At 35.1% G+C, this 22,989-nt stretch overlaps 2 protein-coding genes across 2 annotated transcripts in view; one reads left to right on the forward strand and one right to left on the reverse strand.

The window, feature by feature from the left end:
• Positions 1-22,989, reverse strand: part of LOC147074236 (uncharacterized) — a 626,724-nt gene that overhangs the window by 552,990 nt on the left and 50,745 nt on the right. The window lies entirely within an intron of this gene.
• Positions 1-22,989, forward strand: part of LOC147074252 (uncharacterized) — a 58,716-nt gene that overhangs the window by 6,301 nt on the left and 29,426 nt on the right. Inside the window, exons 4-11 of the mRNA XM_085943937.1 lie at positions 1,661-1,802; positions 4,110-4,303; positions 4,462-4,554; positions 8,779-8,887; positions 18,294-18,449; positions 19,416-19,474; positions 20,385-20,526; positions 22,204-22,397. Of these exons, the coding sequence (XP_085800063.1) occupies positions 1,661-1,802; positions 4,110-4,303; positions 4,462-4,554; positions 8,779-8,887; positions 18,294-18,449; positions 19,416-19,474; positions 20,385-20,526; positions 22,204-22,397 (1,089 nt within the window). The remainder of the gene's footprint in view (positions 1-1,660; positions 1,803-4,109; positions 4,304-4,461; positions 4,555-8,778; positions 8,888-18,293; positions 18,450-19,415; positions 19,475-20,384; positions 20,527-22,203; positions 22,398-22,989) is intronic.

Genomic DNA, 22,989 nt, shown 5'->3' on the forward strand with positions numbered 1-22,989 from the left:
CAGTAATCACTTCGTAGTAAATCTATACTTAGGGGTCGTCCCGCTAATTTCGGTAACTTTACCCCTCTGCAATCATCGTCGCAAAATTCTTTACCACCTTTCAAATGCTACCATCCCACATTAAAATTAAATTACTTAAATGGTATCGATTGTCTATAGTCATTTTAGTATAATATTCTCATGTAATATTTAATTATTAATTGTCAAGTCTTCAAGAGTCAATTTCTTTATTTTGTGACATCATACGAGTACGTTCTACAACCTCTCTATCTCCTTCGTCATAAAATGACATTATATCAGACCCTCAATTTTAGGGTGTGACGTCATGCATGGACGACTCCATGTGCAGGGATGGGCATATAGACATTTTTGATAGATATTTCCCTACATCAGGGGTCGAAATGGAACGGAACGCACCGGAGCGCCGTTCCGGCTCGTGGAATTTTTAAAATTATCGCTCCGTCTCGTGGAAAAAATATGTTGACCGTCTAAGCTAGATAGGCCATAGAATAGAAAATCTGACACACTTGTTTTTATAAAATACACACACGATTTAATGACAATGTAAATATCTTCATAAAATTTGTCGAGCGCTCCGGTTCGTAAACTTTTCCATTTCGAGCGCTGCCCTACATATCCCTCTACAAGTATTGTAGAGGGATTTTTCAACATGCTGTCTTCAAATAAAACAATTTGTTTGAAAAAAAGGGTCCACATAAGAGAAAGCCATTTTTTAATTATTTTTCTATTGGCGGTCTAACTTCTTTATTCATTTTAGGTGCCTATAATTAATTGGATTTGAATAACTTGCGATGTTATTTTGTATCTCCGTAATGTACATAAATAAAAACACCAATTTTAATAAGCTTACTATTTCTACGGTAATGACAGCTTTGCCTACTCACAATCCGGCTTCACCGACGGACCCAATGGGATAACTAATCATTCTTCTTAAACACCCTGTTAATATGAATTCATTTCTGTGGAAGCCCATATGCGTAGGGGTTAAAATGGTAATTTCCATTCTTATATAGATATCTATTTATGTATGGCACCCACCGTGGTCTAGTTAGTATAGCGTCTGTCTCTGGTAGGATAAGAGTTCGATCTCGCGGAATGGAATTACATTGCTTTTTTTCAATGTTTGATCCAGTGCAAGGATCTAATGGATTAGAAGAATGGCTAATGACCATTAACACAGTCACTGCGTACCTTTTAATTCATTTATAATTACCACATTTAAATAACATGCTAATTGCATCTAATGGCTGTTTAACGGGGACACGGCAGCCGTGTCATACGCGTCGAACGAGTTTTAAGATAGTGAACAAACGAGTTCCACACAGTACAGGGCCATAGTTAGGGGGTTTATTTAGAGGTACAATGTACTCATACAATAATATCTCTCCATTTCTTATTTTTACCTAACCTTCGTAGCGTTTGGGATAAAAGGATGGGGAGGGATAAGCCTCTTTTCATAACATTTTCTCATTCACCTGATATCTAGATTCCTACCCCAGAGAGGCAGCCAGTTCTTCCTAAAATTTATTTCTAGCTACCATACATTGAGTTAATTTTGGAAGATTTTTTTATTTATTTCTATTTAACCTTCAATGTTAAAAGATGACTTATATACCTAATACTACAATTATTTTTGCAGCCATGCTATCGCCGCGTACTTGGTGACAGTGTATGGAAAAGACGATTCTCTTTATCCCAAGGATCCAAGAAAGAGGGCAGTAGTCGACCAGCGTCTTCATTTCGATTCTGCAATTCTGTTTCCAAAATTGAGGGAAATCATTGTAAGTAATGTTGTAATATAATACCTAAACACAAGAATAAATTAGGAATTTGGGGTATATCTGAGAGCTAAGTCTGACAATCTGTCGATCTTATAGGATTATACGAAATCAACATTTCATGCTCGGATAAAATATATTAATACCATAAAATGGTATTATTGTAAGTGTCGTCGTTTGAAATTGAGAATAAAACCAAATTTGGGTACACCAAATGTCTGTGGTAAAAGTACCCTTTAAGATAAATATAATAATTCAGTAGATAACGTTATTTTTAATTGTACGTATTGATTGAGGTAAATACTCCACCTACCAAAGCTTAGTATATTTCACTAGGTACCTCTGGTAGGTGGAGTTTTCACATTTAAAACACTTTAAAATGTAAATTATCAACAGTTAATGGTCCCAAATTTGAAAGCTTCGTATTTTTCCGCTAGGTGGTGTTTCTGGTAAGTTGAGTATTCGTCGTAATACACAATAAATACCTCGTATTTATAAATAGTAAGTTTATCTCATCACAATAAATACAATATGCACAATCGTCTACTTCTTCTGACAGTAGAATTTCTTTAGTACCTATTCGATTCGATCATACTTTTTTATGACTTTTTTGTTTTGTTCATGGTTTCACAAATTTGTTTACGTAGGTAACTATGTGTATTTACCATCATACATACATGTCATATTACCTCAATAATTAGCGGATTTTAGAAATTTAGAAAAACAAGAAATTGTAAGAAATGAAACACATTAAGGTAATATTTAAATTTGTATTTATTAATATGACATAAATATGACCTTTTGACGACAATCAGAGAAAATGTTCTCATTCAGAATCTTCTCCTACGGTTGTTTTGAGTGAATTAAAGTATTGGTTTGAATCACGTGTCATGGATTGTTCTTGAGTAAGTTTAATGATGATTAACTACACCTTTTTTCCACTAGGCTACAAGTTTGTTTTTCTTCATTTTGTACAACTTTCTCCTATATGATATTAATTTATACATAATGTACATAAATACCTAACGCCGTATTTTGTTAAAATAATAAAAGTAGATCATTTTTCATACAATAACAATAAATTACTAACTGCCCGGAAAGAATCCTTAGTGGAACAAATGCAGCGTGGTGTGACATTTTATATTTTTCAGTAAAAAAATTAAATTAGTATAGTGGACATTTAAATTTTACTTAATATTAGGTACCTAAAAGTAGAATAATATAATTATTTTGTCAATAAGTAAAATAATATCGTTTCACTTGCCTACACATAAGCAATAATTCTTATATCTATGCTCGGCAAAATGCAGAATGAAAAATTATTATAAATCGACGGAGAGTTTTTGAATCAGTTTGCTTAGCATGCCCACTCCACATGCAATTTTATTAAAACATAAATAATTTAAGGCTCGGAAAAACTAAATAAAAATTGATTATAAGTAGACAAAGAAAATAAATTTAAAAAAATCTCAGGGAACCAAGTTGTTCCGATAGGTTTTATAATTCGTAGGAATTAATTAATAAAAATAAGTTTTAATGACGCTTTCTGACGTTAGTAGATAAATTGTCGTATAAATGTAGTTTGTATGAAGTGGATGCGATGTTTATTGATTTTTCTTAAATCTTGTGTAAAATGAGTGGATTACCTTACCTGTACAAACAACAGGCGAAAGAGGCGATAGTTTTTAAGTTTAATTTCGAATTTCGGGTTTCGTGTTTCGAATTTTGAATTTTGGTTACATATTATTATAGACATAATAATATTATATCGAAAAATATGATTCTGTTTATTCTGAAATTTTTGAATATGAAATTTTCGTCTTTTACTTGGCGATACCATTTTGATTACTACATAAATGTGTACCTATTCGCATTATTTTAGTTTGTTATTATCGTTAATCTCAGTTCAACAGGCAGTATTCGCGACTGCAAGATAAGATTTTCAAATATTTTCTTTCCGCCTTGATCGTGATCTCGTAAATGACCTTAGTAACCTTATTTCGTGTTTGTGTATATTATTACTATAATTCAAGTTGGTGTTTTCAAAAATACAAAAATCGCTAAATAATTCTACATCGAACACCATTTAGAAAATGCTTGTATAGTGTAACATTGCCTTTAACCTTAGAGATAGGTAGGGGGGCCCATTTCAGGATGTGGGAGCTATGCTGGTGGGCGATAGTAAAAATGTAAATTCTATAATAACACGAATCGAAAATTAATAAAATTGTAATAATATACATTTATCATTATTGTTTTTAATGTTCACTATTTGTGTTTTAATGTTCTGATATCAAGATCTGTTTTCAGTTCGCTGCCCTGGCTCACAAGGAGTTCGGCGTGTCCCGAAGGCAGGCTGATCAAATAATCGAAGCGTATGCCTTCCTTGACGCTTTTCTCGAAGACAAGAAGTGGCTGGCTGGAGACCAAATGACGATTGCTGACTTGAGTTGCTGTGCTACATTCAGCAACTTGATTACTATAATCCCTGCTGATCCACAAAAGTAAGTTCATTGCAAAATTTTCCTTGACACAGAAAAATACAAAATACAAAATCTAAATCAATTAGAATTTATATTCAAAATCCATCAAGCACCTTCAGTTGATAGTATTAATTGAAATATATTTTTGTGTACTAAGTTGGTGCTATTTTGTGCTTCAGATTCCCTCGTGTCACAACCTGGTTCAACCAATGCTCAGAGTTGCCATATTTCCATAGAATAAGCGACAAAGGACTGGAACAAATGACTCAAGCGTTCACATTCAATATTGCAACCGAATAATAATATCATGATGTTTATATTATTATAGAAATAATGCACTGTCAATAAATTAGTATTATAAAATAATTATTATTTTGTTTTCGTCTCCGTCACTGGTGAGAGTATTGAAAATTTAATTGTCGTTATTATATTACCTTAGGGCAGCGATATCCAAACTAGGAGGCGCACCTCCCTTGGGAGCCAAAGACTATTGCAAAGGGAGGCACGAACCGGATTGGACTGACTATTGTTGAAAAGTAAATATTGATTGAATTATTGTGCTATATACTATATACTTCGTTGAAACAACAATTTCAGAGTTTTCACTCTTTTCCCCAGGTCAATTTTGATTGAATCGAAGTGAAGAATGTCATATTTTGTCAAGCAAAGCAATGCAGGTACTGCTCCCATTCGTAACATCATATTTATGCTAAATGGGATTTTCTGCATTAGCTGCAATAAAATCGAAATATCGAGCCCGTTTACTAGTAGAAAAAGAGCTACGAGTAGCACTCTCCTCAATGACATCTACATTTTTTGATAAACGTTGTGCTAATAAACAAACACATTCATCGTAATTACTATTAAAAACCAATTAATTTAAATATTAAAAAAATTGCATATAATATCTACCTATATAATAAATGTTGGTATAGTTCTGTTAAAACTTTTTTTTATTTTTTGTATTGGTACATTTTTACCATTTAAAAATGGGTCTGTATTCTTTTTTTTTATAAAAAGTGGGGAGGGCGCCAAAATTAGATTTTTTTTTAAAAGGGGGCGTAGTAACATAAATTTTGGAGATCACTGCTATAGGGATTCCAAAAGCTGTTTTTTTCTATAACTCGGAATAAATAATGCGAAGATAACTTTTGTAAATTTGGAACTAGTTACCTCAAATGGTTACTTTATTTTTACTATGTATAAGAATGAATTTAATCAATGCTTATGTGACACCCTGTAGGTAAAACAGCATAATATTTAACATTTTAAACAAAATTAATGTTACTTGATTTGGAACCAATGCCCACTGACACAAAATACTAAATAATAACTCGATCGTAATGCTATGTCTTTGACCATCCAAATGTGATAAACATTCTACGAATAATGTTTGCTTTATAATAATTATTGACCTAATAATAAGAAGTAGGGAGTAAGATCACGTGAACTCACGTGTTTGAACATGTACCTAACTGATTTTTTTAAAAACGGTACATGTTCAAACACGCGCGTTACAATAATCTTACTTCCTACTTCATTTATAGTTTGTCAATTAATGGCTACGGCCGTATGTTGTAGCTTAGCCACTGGGAAATGCCAATAGAAATGGCGTATTTCAAAAAAATACTACCTTATTCTTAGGTCAATAATTATTATAAAGCAAACATTATTCGTATAATGTTTATCACGTTTGAATGGTCAAAAACATGGCTTATAATCAGTATCTTTAGAATTATCTTAAAATGTGTAAATCTTGCCCATTTTTTGAATAATACAATGCCTAATTCTTGTCAAATTTGGGATCACAGAGATTATTAATATAATTTTTTATCGTAAATATTTCACTATAATAATCTCGACATAAATCTTACTAATGGTTTTATAAATGCGTTTAAAAATTAATAAATGTATAAAATCTTAACACCACTGCACATGGATGTACTGAAATATGACTATATTCTAAAACATTAGATCGAGAGGTTTAAAAAAATACTATTTTATGTAATAAAAATACTTTATGCAGTCATAAAATGTTTAAAATAAATGATAATAAGGCTTCAAAATATATAAATAAATTATCTACAACGTTTAAGGAATCTCCAGGATCATGTTTTGAAAATAGCATAAAACCTCCATTTTTACCTACTCGGCGCACGTCCCCCCTTAAGTATATTGTTTTAAGTTGCTTACAAAAATGATGTTATGACAATTTGTGAACCATTTGAGGAAATTTGTAATATTATTGAATATGATGTATGTATATCCGTGTGTGAAAAGAAAACACAGACCTCCAAAGTCCAAAATCACTCATTTTCTGTGAGACCAAAAGATTTTGCATGTGAAATTTGTTTATTCAAAGGCCTCTCGCCATAGTAATAAAATGAATTATGGGTATTTTTCGTATATTCCTCATTTTTAAGACTTCTCTCTGTTTTTCTTTCACGGAAATATATTTATGGTTACGACTGTGTCTATACCCAGAATTGAGTCATCTGCTAATTTTATTATACTCAGTAACGTCAACAATATTTAAGTATATTATGTATATCGTACATGTAGTATAGCAGTGTTGTCGAACATTTTACGATTACATCAAAATAGACGAACATTTGTCACATTGAATTGCAAAGAATTTACTATTAATATACCTAAGTAAATATAAATTAGAACCAGAAGTAAAATTATTAACATTGTTGGATTTGTATTGAAAATTTACATAAATGTATCGAATTGATTTAAGTTTTATACTATTCCATTTGTATATTCCACTTTAGAGTAAAAATGTTTTTATTTTCTTTTATTGTATTAATTTACTATATAAGCGAAAATTATTTTACTGTATTCGTTGTCAGTGTACATTTAAGTACCATTTTTGTGAGTGCGTATAGTGCCTAATATTGGCAAAAGGCGAAACCCGGGTAGCAAAGATCGACTCAAATGGAATAGTACAAAACTTAAAACAATTAAAATTAAAATTCAACTGATAGTATTAGTTTTACAAATGTATCAGTTCTTCCAAAGTCAATCATAAATGTTAAATACGTTGACATTTCAATTTTAATAAATAATAAAAAAATGCGTTTGGTATACTGTCCAATCACAACATGAAAATACAAAAATGACACTTCTGTAAAACAATTTAATCGCGATGTGTGATATTATACCTACATAAAATACAATCAAATACATAAACTTGCAACTAGTGGTGAAGAATAAATGGTATTTCTAGCAATATGTAAGTAAATTCTTTTAAATACAAATGAAGTCAACTAAGTATGCATCATTTAGGTATTTTTCACAATAGACACATTAATAGTATTTGATTAACTTGATACAATACATTTTCTTTTAAAAACTGTACATTTTATTCTGGTCAATAAATCTAAAAAGATAATAATAAATTGAATACGTGTATTAAATAAGGCTCTAAGTACCAAAAAGTAGTATTGCCTGTAGTTGCAAAATACCGAGTCATTGCAGTAAAATTTCATGAAGCAGACCTTTAGAAAAATGTAGTTTTACAGTGTGAAGCAATCACGGCAGCTTCTATAATTTTAGGTATTTAGAACTCGCAAGTGTCAATACACCATCGTCAGCTATTTTATATTGAATGCCGTTGACCACTGCAGTGCTACTTACATCATTATAAATAAAACACGCCAACGGACTTACAACGTCGACAGGTTTAATTATTTTGCTGTATTTTTTTGACTTGCTTGAGGCACTTAGACTATAGTTGAAGTTATTGGCGTTGGTGTGTAGAACATTTTTCTATAAAAATGTCAGTTTTTATTATTTTGGTACTTAGCGCCTTAATTAATACACGTATTCAATTGATTTCATATAGAAATCTTTCGTGTGCCAACCGAATTTTAAAGTGCCATTGGTTTGTTACTGCTCTCATATACTATATATGTAAATAACATAAAATGTAATTTGTAAATATTATGATCTACGAAAAAAATTCTGTCAACCAATCAGTGTTGCCAACCTTACTATAAGTATTGGAGAATAATAATATATTATATTAATTAAAATAAAACACATTACGTAGAATAGGATGAAACTCATGTAAGTACTTAATAGATTCTAAAAATATTTGTTTTACATAGATAGTATCTATTTATTTATGTATTATTAGATATATTAATACAATTGAATAACATTTGATCTCATTTAAAGCGAGGTAATCAAGCAAAGAGGCGTATCATTGGAGTAAAAAGTGCAAAGTTATACCTAACACGTATACTTTATCTAGTACTAGTAAAGTATAATATTATTGTTTAGATTCCGCGAAGAAATTAATATACTATTACTATATAATTTTACGCCACATAATATGCCAACAGAAAAATTCATGACAAACAATGTTCGTTTATAATGTTTACAGTTTTTTTAGAAATACTATAACATTGATTTATAATCAGTACTTATATAAAAATATAGCAACACTGCCGACAGTAAAATAGGTTAGTCTACTAACGATTCAATAGAGAATGTAATTTTATCAGTATGGCAGTAACTTTACTCCGTAACGGTTTGGTTGCACCAATCATCAGTTCAATTCAACACAGAATATATTCAAAAGTTAATCCTACACACGTAAGTTACAATCGATAAAAATTTATATTTATCATGCTAGTAGTAAGTCAATAACAGTACTTTTAAGGAAAGAAATTTTAAATTTATAAATTGTGATAACTGTTAGGTATTAAGCGATTTAGTAGTATGATAAAATGAATGTTGTTTTTTTAAACGAGATTATTATTAGAATGAAACGATTTTTTTAAACATGGCGAAATCAAGATGACCGAGCTTAAGCAAAATCTAAAGTTTTTTGTACCCTTAAGGGAAGAGGTAAAGTTTTCTAGCAAAAACTGCAAATAAATACATTTTACTGGTAACTTTTCCATTTATTAATAATGTAATATTACATTAACATTTTAAATACTAATCAATACGCATCTAAAAACATATGATGGGCGTTTGTTGGATGATAGATTTTTGTTAGTACGTATAAATAACGTATATTTAAAAAAAATGTGGATTATTCTAGAAAATAAAAAGTATGCAATTATAATTTAAAATATTTGCATGTATGTAGAATCCAGATACAGTACATTTATGTAAAAAAAATAATATCAATACATTTAAATAAAACTTTCATATTTGGTATTCTAGAGCTTGAGGTCCCCGAGGAGTCCCTCTCAATATCATTTTTTCTCCTTTAACTTCTAGTTATAGGTAGCGCGACAGAATTAAGTACCTACTGAAATTTATTATTTAATTTAATTTATTTATTGATATTTTTGTCGTGTTTTTGTAAAATTATATTACGTATATCATCACGACACGTGAACGATATAAAGCTGAGTATATTATTAGATTTTTGCTTTACATTGTGTGTTATTTCTAGAATGAAAACTTTTATAATATTAGTATGCTATTGAATTTCCAAAGACTTTTGTTTGTAATAATTGTGTTCTGTTTATATCATTACCGGAGGAAAACTTATTAAGAATATGATTCTGTTTTAAAAACATATTATTTATAACTGTTTACGAAATTTCGTGTGTTTTTAATTAATCTCAACACTAAAGAATTAATTACAGCCGCCGTTGTGTTACTTTGACAATGGTTAGGTTATTGTGTATTTTTATATCTTTTATGTTACATGTTAAATAAGCAGGGATGATTATGTTGCTGGAAATTCGGAACCACTCCAGCTAGCAGGGTACCCAACCCAAATCGTTTGGTGGGCCAATTTTTTTTTTACTGAGCTTAGGTGGGCCACACGTATAAAAAACAAAACAAAGATCTTATTCAAAATATTTTATTATGTACCTTATAATTAATGTGACACTTGTTTTTGTATGTTGTTTGATATCTTTTTCATATCGACTGGTAATTTAGCCGACGCGCATTGCAGTTGATTGGTCGTGTTTCCATCGAGCAACCAGCTGCAACACTTCATCTTTACTGCATTTAATTTCGAAAATAACGATTCGCAGCGATATGTAGTCCCAAATGCTGCTGTAATGCATATTGCCAGTCGTTTTAATTTTGGAAATTTATCTTCGAGGATATATTTCTGATAAAACTCAAGCTTATTCTCCCTTCGATCAAGCACTTTAACTCTATGCTTGATTGCAGTTCTATTAGCTCCATTTGATTCTCTCCGCTGATTTCACCTTCACGTTAAATGGAGTTAAGAATATTTTGAACATTTCCTCATACTTTTGCATACATTTGAATCTGGTATTGAATTCTTTAATTAATTTTGTGACTTCATTAAAATATTTAAAAAAATCTTTACGGTCACTATTAAATACGCAGTTTGTGGAGCTGGCATAAGCATACAAACAGGTACTAACACGCAACACAAGAAGAAAGTTCTAATTTCACAAAATATAATATAAATGTGGTAAATTTACTAGATTTTTTTATTGTATGAATACTAAAATGCAAAAGACAGAAAGCTAAAAACTTGAACCGCAAAAAGTCTTTATTTGGGCCGCATGCGATCCATCGGCCGTGGGTTGAGCATGCTTGTTCTAGACCAGTGGTAGCCAAACTGTGGCTCGTTGGATGATTACAAATGGCGCATTGCATTTTTGCGCCTATTTATTCTTTTGAAGTAGGCACCATAACTGAATCCATCATCATATTTTCAACAGATGAGTGCTCTCAGTTCAAGTCATGCAGCCTTCTTACTTATTAGTTCGTCCCATTTTTTTGACAGTTTACATTAATTGTAGGATGTGAACAGTCGCGAATAACTGATTCAAATTTGAAGAATTCTTTGGTGCTCTCAGTAACAAATTTAATACCAAACATTGAAAGACTAGCGAAATCCAAACGCTCAAAAGCTCTCAGTGCTCCATCCCGCTCAGAGCTCCATGTCTCTCTCATCACATCCAACAACTGTGGTCCAGAGTTATCTTCACCAAACGAGACTCTCCGGTAGCTGTAGCACCATCAGCGGGGTCCACGACAGCGATCACCCTCTCGTCCAAGAGATCATTTCTGACTATTATAGATTGGCGCTCCAATAAACGTGTGTTTTTTTTAAACATGCATAAATTAATTTATTTAATTTAGTGATTGAGTTATTCCTTTTCATCCCCTGAGCGAAGCAGATCCTACCCCTATCCCTATTTTCCAACCCCAACCGTGAACGTAAGAAGGTAGAAAAGGTGCTTGAGTTGTCTGGCGCATCTGAGCTCGTCTGTGAAAAAAAAAATGGTTCATGGTATGCAACAGGTTGGCCACCCCTGCTTGACTCTAGGTTTAGACTCAGATATGGCAAAAGAACATTGCACTCTACAATAATTATATAAAATAAATATTAGGTATATTACGCGGATGGAATCGGTTCTGACCTTTAATCTAATACAAAAATAACACCTGTACACGTGTATGGATTTACTTGCACCAATAGTGTGTATTTTAAATTATCGCAATTTACTGTTTACACGTAAAAGTGCTGACTGTGTCAACAATCCCATTCTTCAAAAGTAAGCGAGGTGCTATGTTATCATTGTATGGTACTATTTGACAGGTCGTGAATCTCAAAATGGCTTTTTTTATCGTTCTACTGCACGGGTGCAGATATTGCACGGTCCAATTGTCGCGTGAAAATTCAAAAGTTTCTGAACTTTTTTTAATCATGCATGCAATCTTGCAATTTTCTCGATACGACGTAGTGCTTACACGTGCACTTTTATAATGGCCGTAATAATACGTACTGTCAGCAGTAAATCCATGCACGTATAAATGGGGTATAATGATAAGTAATTGATTTTGAGTTCACATTGAGTCACGTGCACTATGAAATTTTAATATGTTCGTATTTAATAGTTAATAATAATAGTATATAGCTCGATTAAAAAGATAAATAAAACTCGGCTATCTATTATTATAGTTTCCAAATCAAACAGATAATAATATGCTCTACCAAATAGGTACTTAGTATATAGATAAGCAAGGTATTTTTTTAATTTTATATAAATCCACTTTTCCATTTAAATTTGAAGAAGCCCTGAGCTTATGTATATTATGACTAAAAAATAACATACCTACATACTAAAACGTAATTAAAAAAGTATATATTTTTTGTGGATTTCATCAAATTTATTTTTCGTTCCATATAGCATCTGTAGTAAATCCAGCCCTGACTGTTGGGATACTTCAATTCGCGAAATAACATGACGTTAATTAATACGTACAATAGAATTAGTGTCTCCAACCGGTTGGTCGCAAAGTAAATACACGTATATTGATCTTACCTATGATTCTCATGTTAGTTTACTTCCATCTTATACTTGAATTAAAAAAAAAGTATTATTTGCATTTTATTTCATTATATACATAAATGTCATATACATATTATTATATGCGAGTATTGTCTGCAGATTTTCCAATTAAAAAAGAGTATATTTTCCTCTTCAATACTATGAAGATAATACATGTTTTTTATTGTTTTCAGTTTTCATTAACTATTTACTTAAAATACACAATAAAATCACTAAGGCTTCGGCCACATAGGCAAGTGCTTCGCTAGTACTTAGCTAGATGCTATGTTTGTCTACTAAAACACTACTGCCACATTTCACGTTACGTGCTTAAGTACGAATTCATTTTGACATTTAGGAGCGCTAAAGTCTACAACGATATGTCACTCTCAAAACCAACCAGAAAGCTACTTCTCACAGAGAATTTAAATTTAAAATTTCGAAAGTCGCAAATTCGAACTTGTTGGGTGCATAAATGTCAATTCATCCCATGCGTCATTATTCATAATCTCAAAATATACGGTGTTTGACGTTTGTCATACGGAAGCAACATCCGCCATCTTGCAAAATACATAGACAATGGCAAAATCACTAGGTGACACAATAAAAATAACCAACACGTTTGTTTGCCGGGAGACTCGCGAGGTGACTCATAATCACGTAGCGAGGCGCGAAGCGTTCAGTGTGGCCATTGCGATAGAATAGTGTGCGTTCGTTCGCTAGGATATGTCACCTAGCACGTAGCCACCAAGCCTATGTGACCTTAGCCTTAATGTTCAATCACATTATCAATCTTGAAATTTGTTAACATTCACGTGAGGCACATAGAAAATCTTGGTGGGTCAATGATTCCCAAATTACAAACATTTTTGTGAATGTGTTGTGTGTATTATATTTATACCACCATCCGGGCGGTTATACTTACTTAATTTAATTTTAGAGCGATCGAGAGGAAAAAATACAGGCCACTAATCCGCCACAATCACCTGTATCGCTACACCCCTGGGTAGACTCTAGCCTCATAAATACCCAGTTCGACTTATTATCAGCAATCGTCATTTAATACGGAATTCCGAGTGCTCGCACATCCAAATACGCAAAATGGGGTCCCGATAAAACCGTCCGGATATTGGCGGCCAGATATTGCCGGCAAAACAATTAATAAATGAGATAATTTTTATTACAACGTTTTTATTAGGTCGTATTCTTATTTGTCCGGTGGTTGTTTATCCAGTACAAATCGTGCAATCAATTTTTAACTAACTTTCCAAGTAGCTAGACATTTGAAACTTTTAGAATATATCAGAACACGATGCCAATGCATTCTTTTAATACTTTTAGAAATCTTTAAGTAGAATTGAATTCATTTTTAGTTAATTAATTCTGTTTTGTATGAAAAGTTATTTCGGAAGAAATCCGCAATCTAATCCACTATTATTGGTTGCTAGGGGTCTGGGGTCCTATAGATACACCAGTATAAATTGTCTGCTGAGTGAGGGCGCCACATGCTAACATTTGACATATCATTAAAAACTTTTATACTATGTTGACCTTAGTTCCAAATGCGAACACCTGATAATTTATGATGGTATATACCTTCTTCTTTTGCCATATCCGCCCCTTAACTGGAGCATATGGACACCACGCGGCGCCTCCGAGAATCCCTGTCGCTCGCCAGTCTGCTTGCTTCGTTCCAGGTCAAACCAGCATCCCGTAGCTCCGCCGTATACACTCTGTAGATTGTATTTAGCGGCCTTCCAGGACGCCGGAATCCGGTTGGCTTGAAGAACAGGCAAGCCAGGTTGAAGTTCTCTTCTGGCATCCGCAGCACGTGGCCGAGCTAGGTCCAACGTCGCCTCTTCACTTTCAGCGTGATGAGAGGCTGCTTGGTGCGTTCTCTTATCTCCTCGTTGCTCCTAAAGTCATACCACCACACACCCAGTATTCGTCGCAAACATCTGTTTTCGAAGCTCAGTATACGGTTCCTCTGAGCCTTCGTAAGGTGCCAGGATTCGCTACCGTAAAGCAGCACCGTCAGAATGCAAGCGTCGAATAGCCGGCATTTGGTTTTGACCGAGTACAATTGTGAGTCCCAGACATTCCGCATTGAGTTGAATGTTGCTCCAGGCATTCCTATTCGGATAGCGAGATCTTTCTGCAAAACGCCATCTCCCGTGATGTGTACCCCCAGGTACTTGAAGCTGTTGACGCTCTCGATGTTTTGTCCGTCGCTAATCAGAGGGAAATCTGGATCAGGACAGGTGCTATTATACAAGACATTGGTTTTCAAACCAACGCGAGAGGAGTTGTTATGCAACCTGTTGATTGTCTCTTGAATGCCCTCGATTGAGTTGTCGAATAGGACAGCGTCATCGGCGTATTCTAGGTCGCATAGCTTCACCGTGGGGGTAACAGGTATGCCTCGGTCGGGTGGTATTGACTTCCGTAGTATGAAGTCAAAGAGAATGATGAAGAGAAACGGTGCAAGGACACAACCCTGTCTGACTCCGGTCGTGACCCCGAACCATTCCGTGACAGTGTCTCCAATTCTGACACAGCATTCGCTATTCTCGTGCAGGCTTTTGATTATGGCAATGATCTTGGGAGGGATCCCGTATGCTCCCAGCATCGTCCAGAGGGAGGGGCGGTGCGGACTGTCGAAAGCCTTCTCATAGTCCACAAAGCAGCAGGTCATTGGACTGTTCAGCTCATGGCTCTGCTGGAGAAGACATCGAAGGTTGTGGATTTGGTCTGCACACGCTCGACCAGGTAGAAACCCGGCTTGGTTTTTCCTGAGGACGTGCATTATTGGGTCCCTTATTCTCATCAAGAGGATGCTTGCCAAAATCTTTCCCGGAACACTGAGTAGCGTAATGCCTCGGTAATTGTCGCAGCTTAGAGGGTCACCTTTTTTGTGAAGTGTGATGATTTCACCATTCACCCAGTCCCTTGGACAGCGCTCTTCTTCCCACACCTTTGTCATCAAATGAAACATAGGGTGCAGGATTGCGCTCAGGCTGTACTTGAGGAATTCAGGATGAATCCCGTCTCCCCCCGGTGCCTTTCCGTTCTTGAGCCTTTTCACAGCCGATTTTATCTCGGTGTGCGTGGGCGGGCAATCGAAAATGTCAGTCGCTCGGGGAATGTCCAAAAGATAAGCTTCCAGCTCAGATATGTCAAAGGGATCCAAAGGGGGTGGGCGGTTCAGCACTCCGCAGAAATGATTCTTCCAAATCTTCTTGACACATTCTGCGTCAGACTCTATTGCTCCACTGGGACCACAAATGGCTCCGGGAGTCGGTGGTCGCCTGCCGCAGACTTCACGGGTGATTCGGAAGAGTTTCCTGGTGTCATTTCTGCTTGCTGCCTCCTCTGCCGCTTCAATTTGGCGGTTCATAAAATTGCGCTTGTCCAACCGCACGGATCGTTTGACTACCCTGTCTTGGGTTTGGTAGTCAGTCCGGTGGTCCTCGGTTCGGTCGGGGTCTGTCTCCTCGTCTCTCAGGGCTTTCAGCCTGGCTCGTTTTCCAATTTCAGCCCACGTTTCGTCAGACATCCACTATGGCTGCTCACTCCTTCTGGTACCAAGGACGGTACGGGCCGACGACACAATCGCACTCTTTATGAGGCTCCAGTCCGCCTCAATGAGGTCGGATTCAGATGTGTGCCGCTCGTAGATACGATCTACACTATCTCGTACAGCAGTTTCGAAGTCGATCCGAATTCTGCGGCGTCGGAGCTTCTCAATGTCAATTTGTTCGCGCTTTGGAGGCCTCGCCTGGCGACTGAGTTTTACTCGAATGTTTCCAATGAGTAACTCATGATGCTATGGATATCGGCATCTCTGTAAGTAAGCACGTCGAGAAGTTCCTTTCGGTGCTTCAAGCTGTACAAGAAGTGGTCAATCTGCGTCCTAGTGCGTCCATCAGGAGACGTCCACGTATATTTGTGAATATCTGTGTGGAGAAAAACAGTGCCTCCGATGGCGAGCTCGTTCAGAGTGGCAAACTCTACGAGCCTCTCACCATTATCGTTGGGGTCACCGAGGCCGTATCGTCCCATCACCGTAGGGCCAAGCACCGGGTCTGCTCCTACTCTCGCATTATAATCCCCCGTGGAGAGAATCGTAGAAGGCATCCTTTATCTGCGCGTCGGCATCCTCAGTGGGGGCGTAGCACTGAAAGACGGTCAAGGAGCTATCTGGCGTCTTAAAGGAGGCACGTATCAGTCTCTCCGAGATTGGTTCCCATTTCACGAGACAACGGGCCGCTCTCTTTGACATCAATGCTGCCACTCCCTGGCGATGATATTGCTCCTGACCTGAGTAGACAATAGAGTAACCCTCAATCAACTTTTTCCCGGCTCCTTTCCAGCGCACTTCGCTCAGCCCTAGGATGTCCACACCGTAGGTGTGCATGATGCGTGTGGCGTGCATGTCCTTTCCGGGGGTACGCAGGGTACGAACATTATATGTCCCAATGCGTATACTCGAGTATTACTCTACCTGTTTCATTGTCCATTTCCATGCAAGGTCGTCGTTTTACAGAGCCGGTTGTCGTCCGAGGCTGCTGTATAGGTGTTGTGTTAATCTGTTTCGTTTAAGGAGGCAAGGTGATTAGCCCAGCGCTCCCGAGGCCTGAGCCACGAGGGCCCTGAGGGTCGGCTCGACCGGGTTTTTCTGTCGGGGATTTCCTTCCCTTAGCCATAAGGCCAGTTTTATGGCGCCGGTCACTCGCCCTTCGCCCCCTGCTGTTAGCTACAGCATACGCTGCATTGCCCGGAGGTCGCCGCGGGGAGGCCAGCAGATGGGACTTGCTGGCAGTTTGGCATTTCCCAACTTTTGCTATGAACACATCTACTGGCGTCAATGTATCCACTTGGGGCCGACCTAACTAAATTATTAATATATACGTGCGTTACTATGGAAATCAATATGAAATGTCAAAGTGACATTTCAGTATTATTTCTATCAAATACATTTTTTTTTGATCGTAAGCTAGTCAAGTCAAGTTTATATGATTCAACAGAAAATTTAAAAACGTTGTATGTAAAATGTTCGTTTTATCTTGTAATTACTTTTACATAATATTATTATATTTTAGATACAAACATACGAATAAAGATATTTAAAAAAATGTAGATATTCCAGGTTTTCCATTAGGGAACTCAGGTGTAAGCTATGTAGCTGCATCGTATTAAACACGTATTATCGGCATTGTTTTTGTTTTTAGTACTAAGTGTTAAAAGCTGATGATTATGACTTATGAGTTATGACTTTACTAACAGCTGCAACGGATTAAAACTAAAATTACACTGATTATCGCAAGTATGTAAATTTATATCGATGCGCAATTCGAAAAACCAAAAAAATACTTATTTTATACATTTTTTTTTAATTTTTTTGCGGGCAGCTTAGTCTAGGCGGATTTGTCCAGACGGTATTGACGAGCACTGATATGGGCGCATTTGGTTTGGCGGCAAAGTCTTCGCGGCGATGTCCGGGTGGTTTTGTCGGGGTGCCATGTTGACGTCTGGTGCCTACATAATACATATTACATGTGTCAAATTTTATCGAACTCTGTTTTTGACTCGGCCCGGGTCTCGAAACACTCATCCACTTTGACGACTGCACCAAAAACTTTTCGCAAGAATTATAGATAATGGTTCTTATTATGTTATACCTATATTTGTGTGTACTCATTGAAATGTTTCAGAGTTTTTCTACAAAAATGGCTCCAAAACTATACATGGCTGATGCGAGTCCACCATCACGCGCTGTGATGATGACAGCAGAAGAACTCAAACTGAAGCTAGATTACATTGACTTCGATATAAGGAAAGGCTTGCACATGTCACCGGAATATATTAAGGTAAATATGAGTCGCCTAGAGTCATAACTCACATTTTGCAATTTCGCCATTTTTGAGTTAAATATACCAAGTGATTCTAAAGGCATTAATTAATCCACATAATGAAAAATACTTGGCTATGAAAAGTCACTTTAAACCATGCGAAAATCATTGACAAGGTTGACTGTTGGTGTCACAACTCACATTTTTTAATAAAGTAAATTTTAAATTCTTACAATGAAACACGTATTGATGGCAATTTAAATGTCAGATGCACATAATAATATTGTTGCTTTAACAAAACAACTTTAATTATTAGTATAATATTATATCCTGATCAAATTATGACATTGTAACAAAAATCACAAATCATGATTTTTTTCATGACTCTTATAATTAATTTAATAAAATATTTTATTAATTTATTTGAGTTCTTTTTAACTTTAAGTGAGTTACATCCAAATATATAGATAAAACTACTCTTATTTCGTTGAATGTTACAAAAAGAAAAACTACAAAATGTTGGAAACTGTCGGAAAACCGAAACGTTTGCCAAGCCTCTGATCGAACGCCTTCATTTTTGAAATAAAGGACTAATATTTAATTTACTTCGAAAGTTTGAAATTATTAACTCTATAATATTATAATTCCAGTGTTTAGCATGACATTTATAATAACTGCCAAGTCATAATAACAGTTGATGAGCTGTTTGAAAATATAATTAATTAGTTATTTAATTATGTTTTCCGCGTATCTAATAGAGAATTATTCTTCAATAGTAAAGTTGTTGTAAAGGAGTGAGTAGAAGAGAGGATCCTATCCTTTTCTGTGAAATAACTATTAAATATTGATTAATAAACCAACATGTAGAATTTAATATAGTTAATATTGTAATTATGTTGTTTCGTAACGTAGGTATATTTCTACCGTTACGTATATTTCTAAGTTTAGTTAAGTACAGAGCTAATATATTTTGTAACTTTACAGAAAAATCCTCAACACACTATCCCTATGTTTGAAGATGGAGATCTCATTATTTGGGATAGGTAAGTTCGCAAAAGTTAATTTTATTTGATTTCAATAAATACATTGGTAAAACAAACAGCGATAGAAACCCCTATTGAAGAAATATATAATTTTTAATCCAAAAATATGCGATACATACAATCCGAAAATATGTAAAGTTTTATCTATGATATATCGCAGATGGTAATAATATGTTTCTGGTCACGAAAGATTACTTAACCAGAACTAGTTGTCTATAATAGATTATGGACCATTATTATGTAGGTACCCACCGATTTTTTATTTACTTTAAGGTATGTATACTAACTTCACTTGTGCTATATAACTATAGTTTGATTAATTAAGAATAATTACATATAAATCTCACAGCCCACAACCGTATATCATACTATTTTGTCAACATAAATGCAATGAGCAAGTTACGTGCTCATCTACAGCGATGACATCTTCACGATGTATTGTTTTATATATTATTATAGATAAAGAAAATAAATAATCTTTTTCACACTAACAACAGGCCGTGAAGCCTAATGCTATTAGTGTTATTAGTAATAGAAGTGAAACAATCAAAAACACCCAGACATATAGAAAATCACATAAATATATTGTGTCCATACCGGGAATTGAAGTCGGAGCCCGGGATGAAAGGCCAGCGCTTTACGCACTAGACGACGACGGCCATATTTATCACAATCTACTTTAATCTAGTTTACTTATAAGCAAAGAGGTAGAAAAATTCCAGAATGTTGATTTTCTAGCAAATCTTGTAGAGTATTCTAGCCTTATTACGAAAAACGCTAGAAGCGATGTTTGCACGCTAGATGTCTATTAATACAACATTTGTTAAGAAAAACGCTATGTTGGCAACATTGTACGCGTGATGTTTTCATAAAAACAGTAAATATTTTAACGTTTTTATTATTTTTGCAGCCATGCTATCGTCGCGTACTTGGTGACAGTGTATGGAAAAGACGATTCTCTTTATCCCAAGGATTCAAGAAAGAGGGCAGTAGTTGACCAGCGTCTTCATTTCAACTCTTCAATCCTTTTCCCAAAATTGAGGGCAATTATGGTAAATAATCGCTTGATAATAAGACCTTGAAGACCACTTTGTTCTATAGAGATGTAGCCAAAATATTGTGAAAGTTTCTTGTAATTCGAGTTGTGAGAGGTTGTTTTTGGTGGTCCGGTTGCGTCTTGCGAAACCCTACTTACCCTACCGCATTTAAACATCAACCACACATACTACAGCTCCAAACACTACTTATCAAACATCAGTACATAGCGGTGACTTTTGGCGTGGACGTTGCCACGCTTTCATACACAGTGACGTCCCTAGACAAAATATCGCCCTTCTTATTTGGCACATGTCGTTTCTGGTCACCAAGGACGTCGAAGGGCAACGGAAGTAAACTAGACATCGCTAACCCGACAAAAAAGTACAGGCATGTTAAATCTTTTATTTCCAATCAGTGAGCTGATTTTTGAATGGAAATATATTTTCGTTATTACTAAGTTTAGGTATATATATATAAAAAAATGATTATCCTCGATTTACCGCCCTTCGAGTAACTGCCGCCCCCAAGCGACGCTCAATCTGCCTACCCCCACGGGACGTCACTGTTCATACATCTCCAATAGAACGTGATGACAAATCCTACAGTCTTGACTGGGCCCTAAATTAAAACTATCGGCAATGCTGTAACTCTCTTCCGCGCGCACAGTCGCGACTATAGCGTGCGTATAGTATATCAACAGTGACATCATACAGCTAGCCGAAACGAATGTAAAAGTAGCTTTTGCACATGCACCGATGCTGTAGATGTTTTTTTTTTCGACCAAAAAGGTTTCCTACCGACGCCTATGATCGGTGATCCATTTACTTACGTGTGTTACAAAACAGAATTAACTGAACATGAATTCAACTCTACTTAAAGATGGCTAAAAGTATTAAAAGAATGCATTTACATCGTGTTCTGATATCGCATCCTCGCAATTAAACTGCCTGTTATTTAAAAAATCGATTGCAAGATTTGTACTGGATAAACATTCACCGGACAAATAAGAATATGACCTAATAAAAACGTTGTAATAAAATATGTTTAAAAATAGAATAATGAAAATTTATTGCAACCAGCAAAGTTTTCATATATAAATTATAATATAGTTAAGCCTAACAAGATAGAAAGTAAGAAGAACATAAGTATAAAGAAAATTACATAAGAAAAATGAGGAAGAATAATGAATACCTAATTCTAGATGATATCTATATCTAGAAATATTATCTATATTATATGTGTGTTAAGAATTATTCAATTTTACACGTAATATTGGTGATCAAAGATATAACAGAAAAAGACAATAACAATAAAGGGGAAAAAAACATAACATTTAAAATTCGATCAATGTCCATTATACGAGATTTTGGAGATAGCGTATTTAAATGAAACAGGTGAATTATTGAAAGGATCAACGGTGGAGAAATACATATTGTAATTTAAACAAGAGAGCCGAATAAAAGAGTTTTAATTAGAATCACTACGACTGACATGGTACAATGCTTGGTTTCGCGTAAATCTTGATGAACAATGGAAACCCACCCTTTCGAGTAAGTTTGTAATATATGTTTAGGCATTGTTATTGAATGAATATGTATATCATTATTTAATGATATCTAGTGGTTCTATACAGATGGATTTATTTATTTTATAGTCACGTACCTATGTAATAATAATAAAACACGTTGCAGCACTCGGCCCTGTTTCACAAGGAGTTCGATGTGTCTCGAAGGCAGGTTGACCAAATAGTCGAGGCATACAGTTTCCTTGACGCTTTCCTCGAGGACAAGAAGTGGCTGGCCGGAGACCACCTGACGATTGCTGACTTGTGTTGCCTGACAACATTTAGCAACTTGAACAACACAATCCCTGCGGATCCACACAAGTAAGTTTGCCCAGTTTGTCCATGATGTTTAGTACCAGTAACGAAGTACACATTGTACAAATCCCTTATAATCAACAAGTAAAAAAATATTTTCTATACAGCATGTATTTCGCTTACACAGTATACTTTATCAAAACACACCTATTGATGCTAGATGAAATAAAATTACTATGTTAGCAAGACACGTCAAATTGTCAAATATTTTTCATACGTTGCCAAATTTTATACATTTATAGGTACGCTGAATCTCTTGAAAAGATATTTTTATTCGTCAGGTCATGTGAATGGAATTTTCTTTGACGCTTATGACCCAATCGATTCGTCAGAAAATTTAAAAGTTCGAAACAGTCATACAATTATTCAATTATAACAAAATCTTAAAACTATGGCTATTTCTCGCAAATTGATTAGGTACCTGTACAGCATTACCCAAAGCATAAAAAAATCCCTGCAATTACCACCAAAAGGGGATATAACATAACCATTCAAACAAAACAAAAATAGCCACTAATATTATTATGTGTCATCGATGTCATCTTCAAAAAACGGCTCTCGTGGTGCAGTGCGTAATGCGCTGGCCTTCCAACCGAGA

This window comes from Rhyacophila brunnea, unplaced genomic scaffold (genome assembly GCF_057557595.1).
Source record: "Rhyacophila brunnea isolate RB1 unplaced genomic scaffold, BYU_Rbru_1.0 scaffold_16, whole genome shotgun sequence".
In the NCBI taxonomy this organism is placed as follows: Eukaryota; Metazoa; Arthropoda; class Insecta; order Trichoptera; family Rhyacophilidae; genus Rhyacophila; species Rhyacophila brunnea.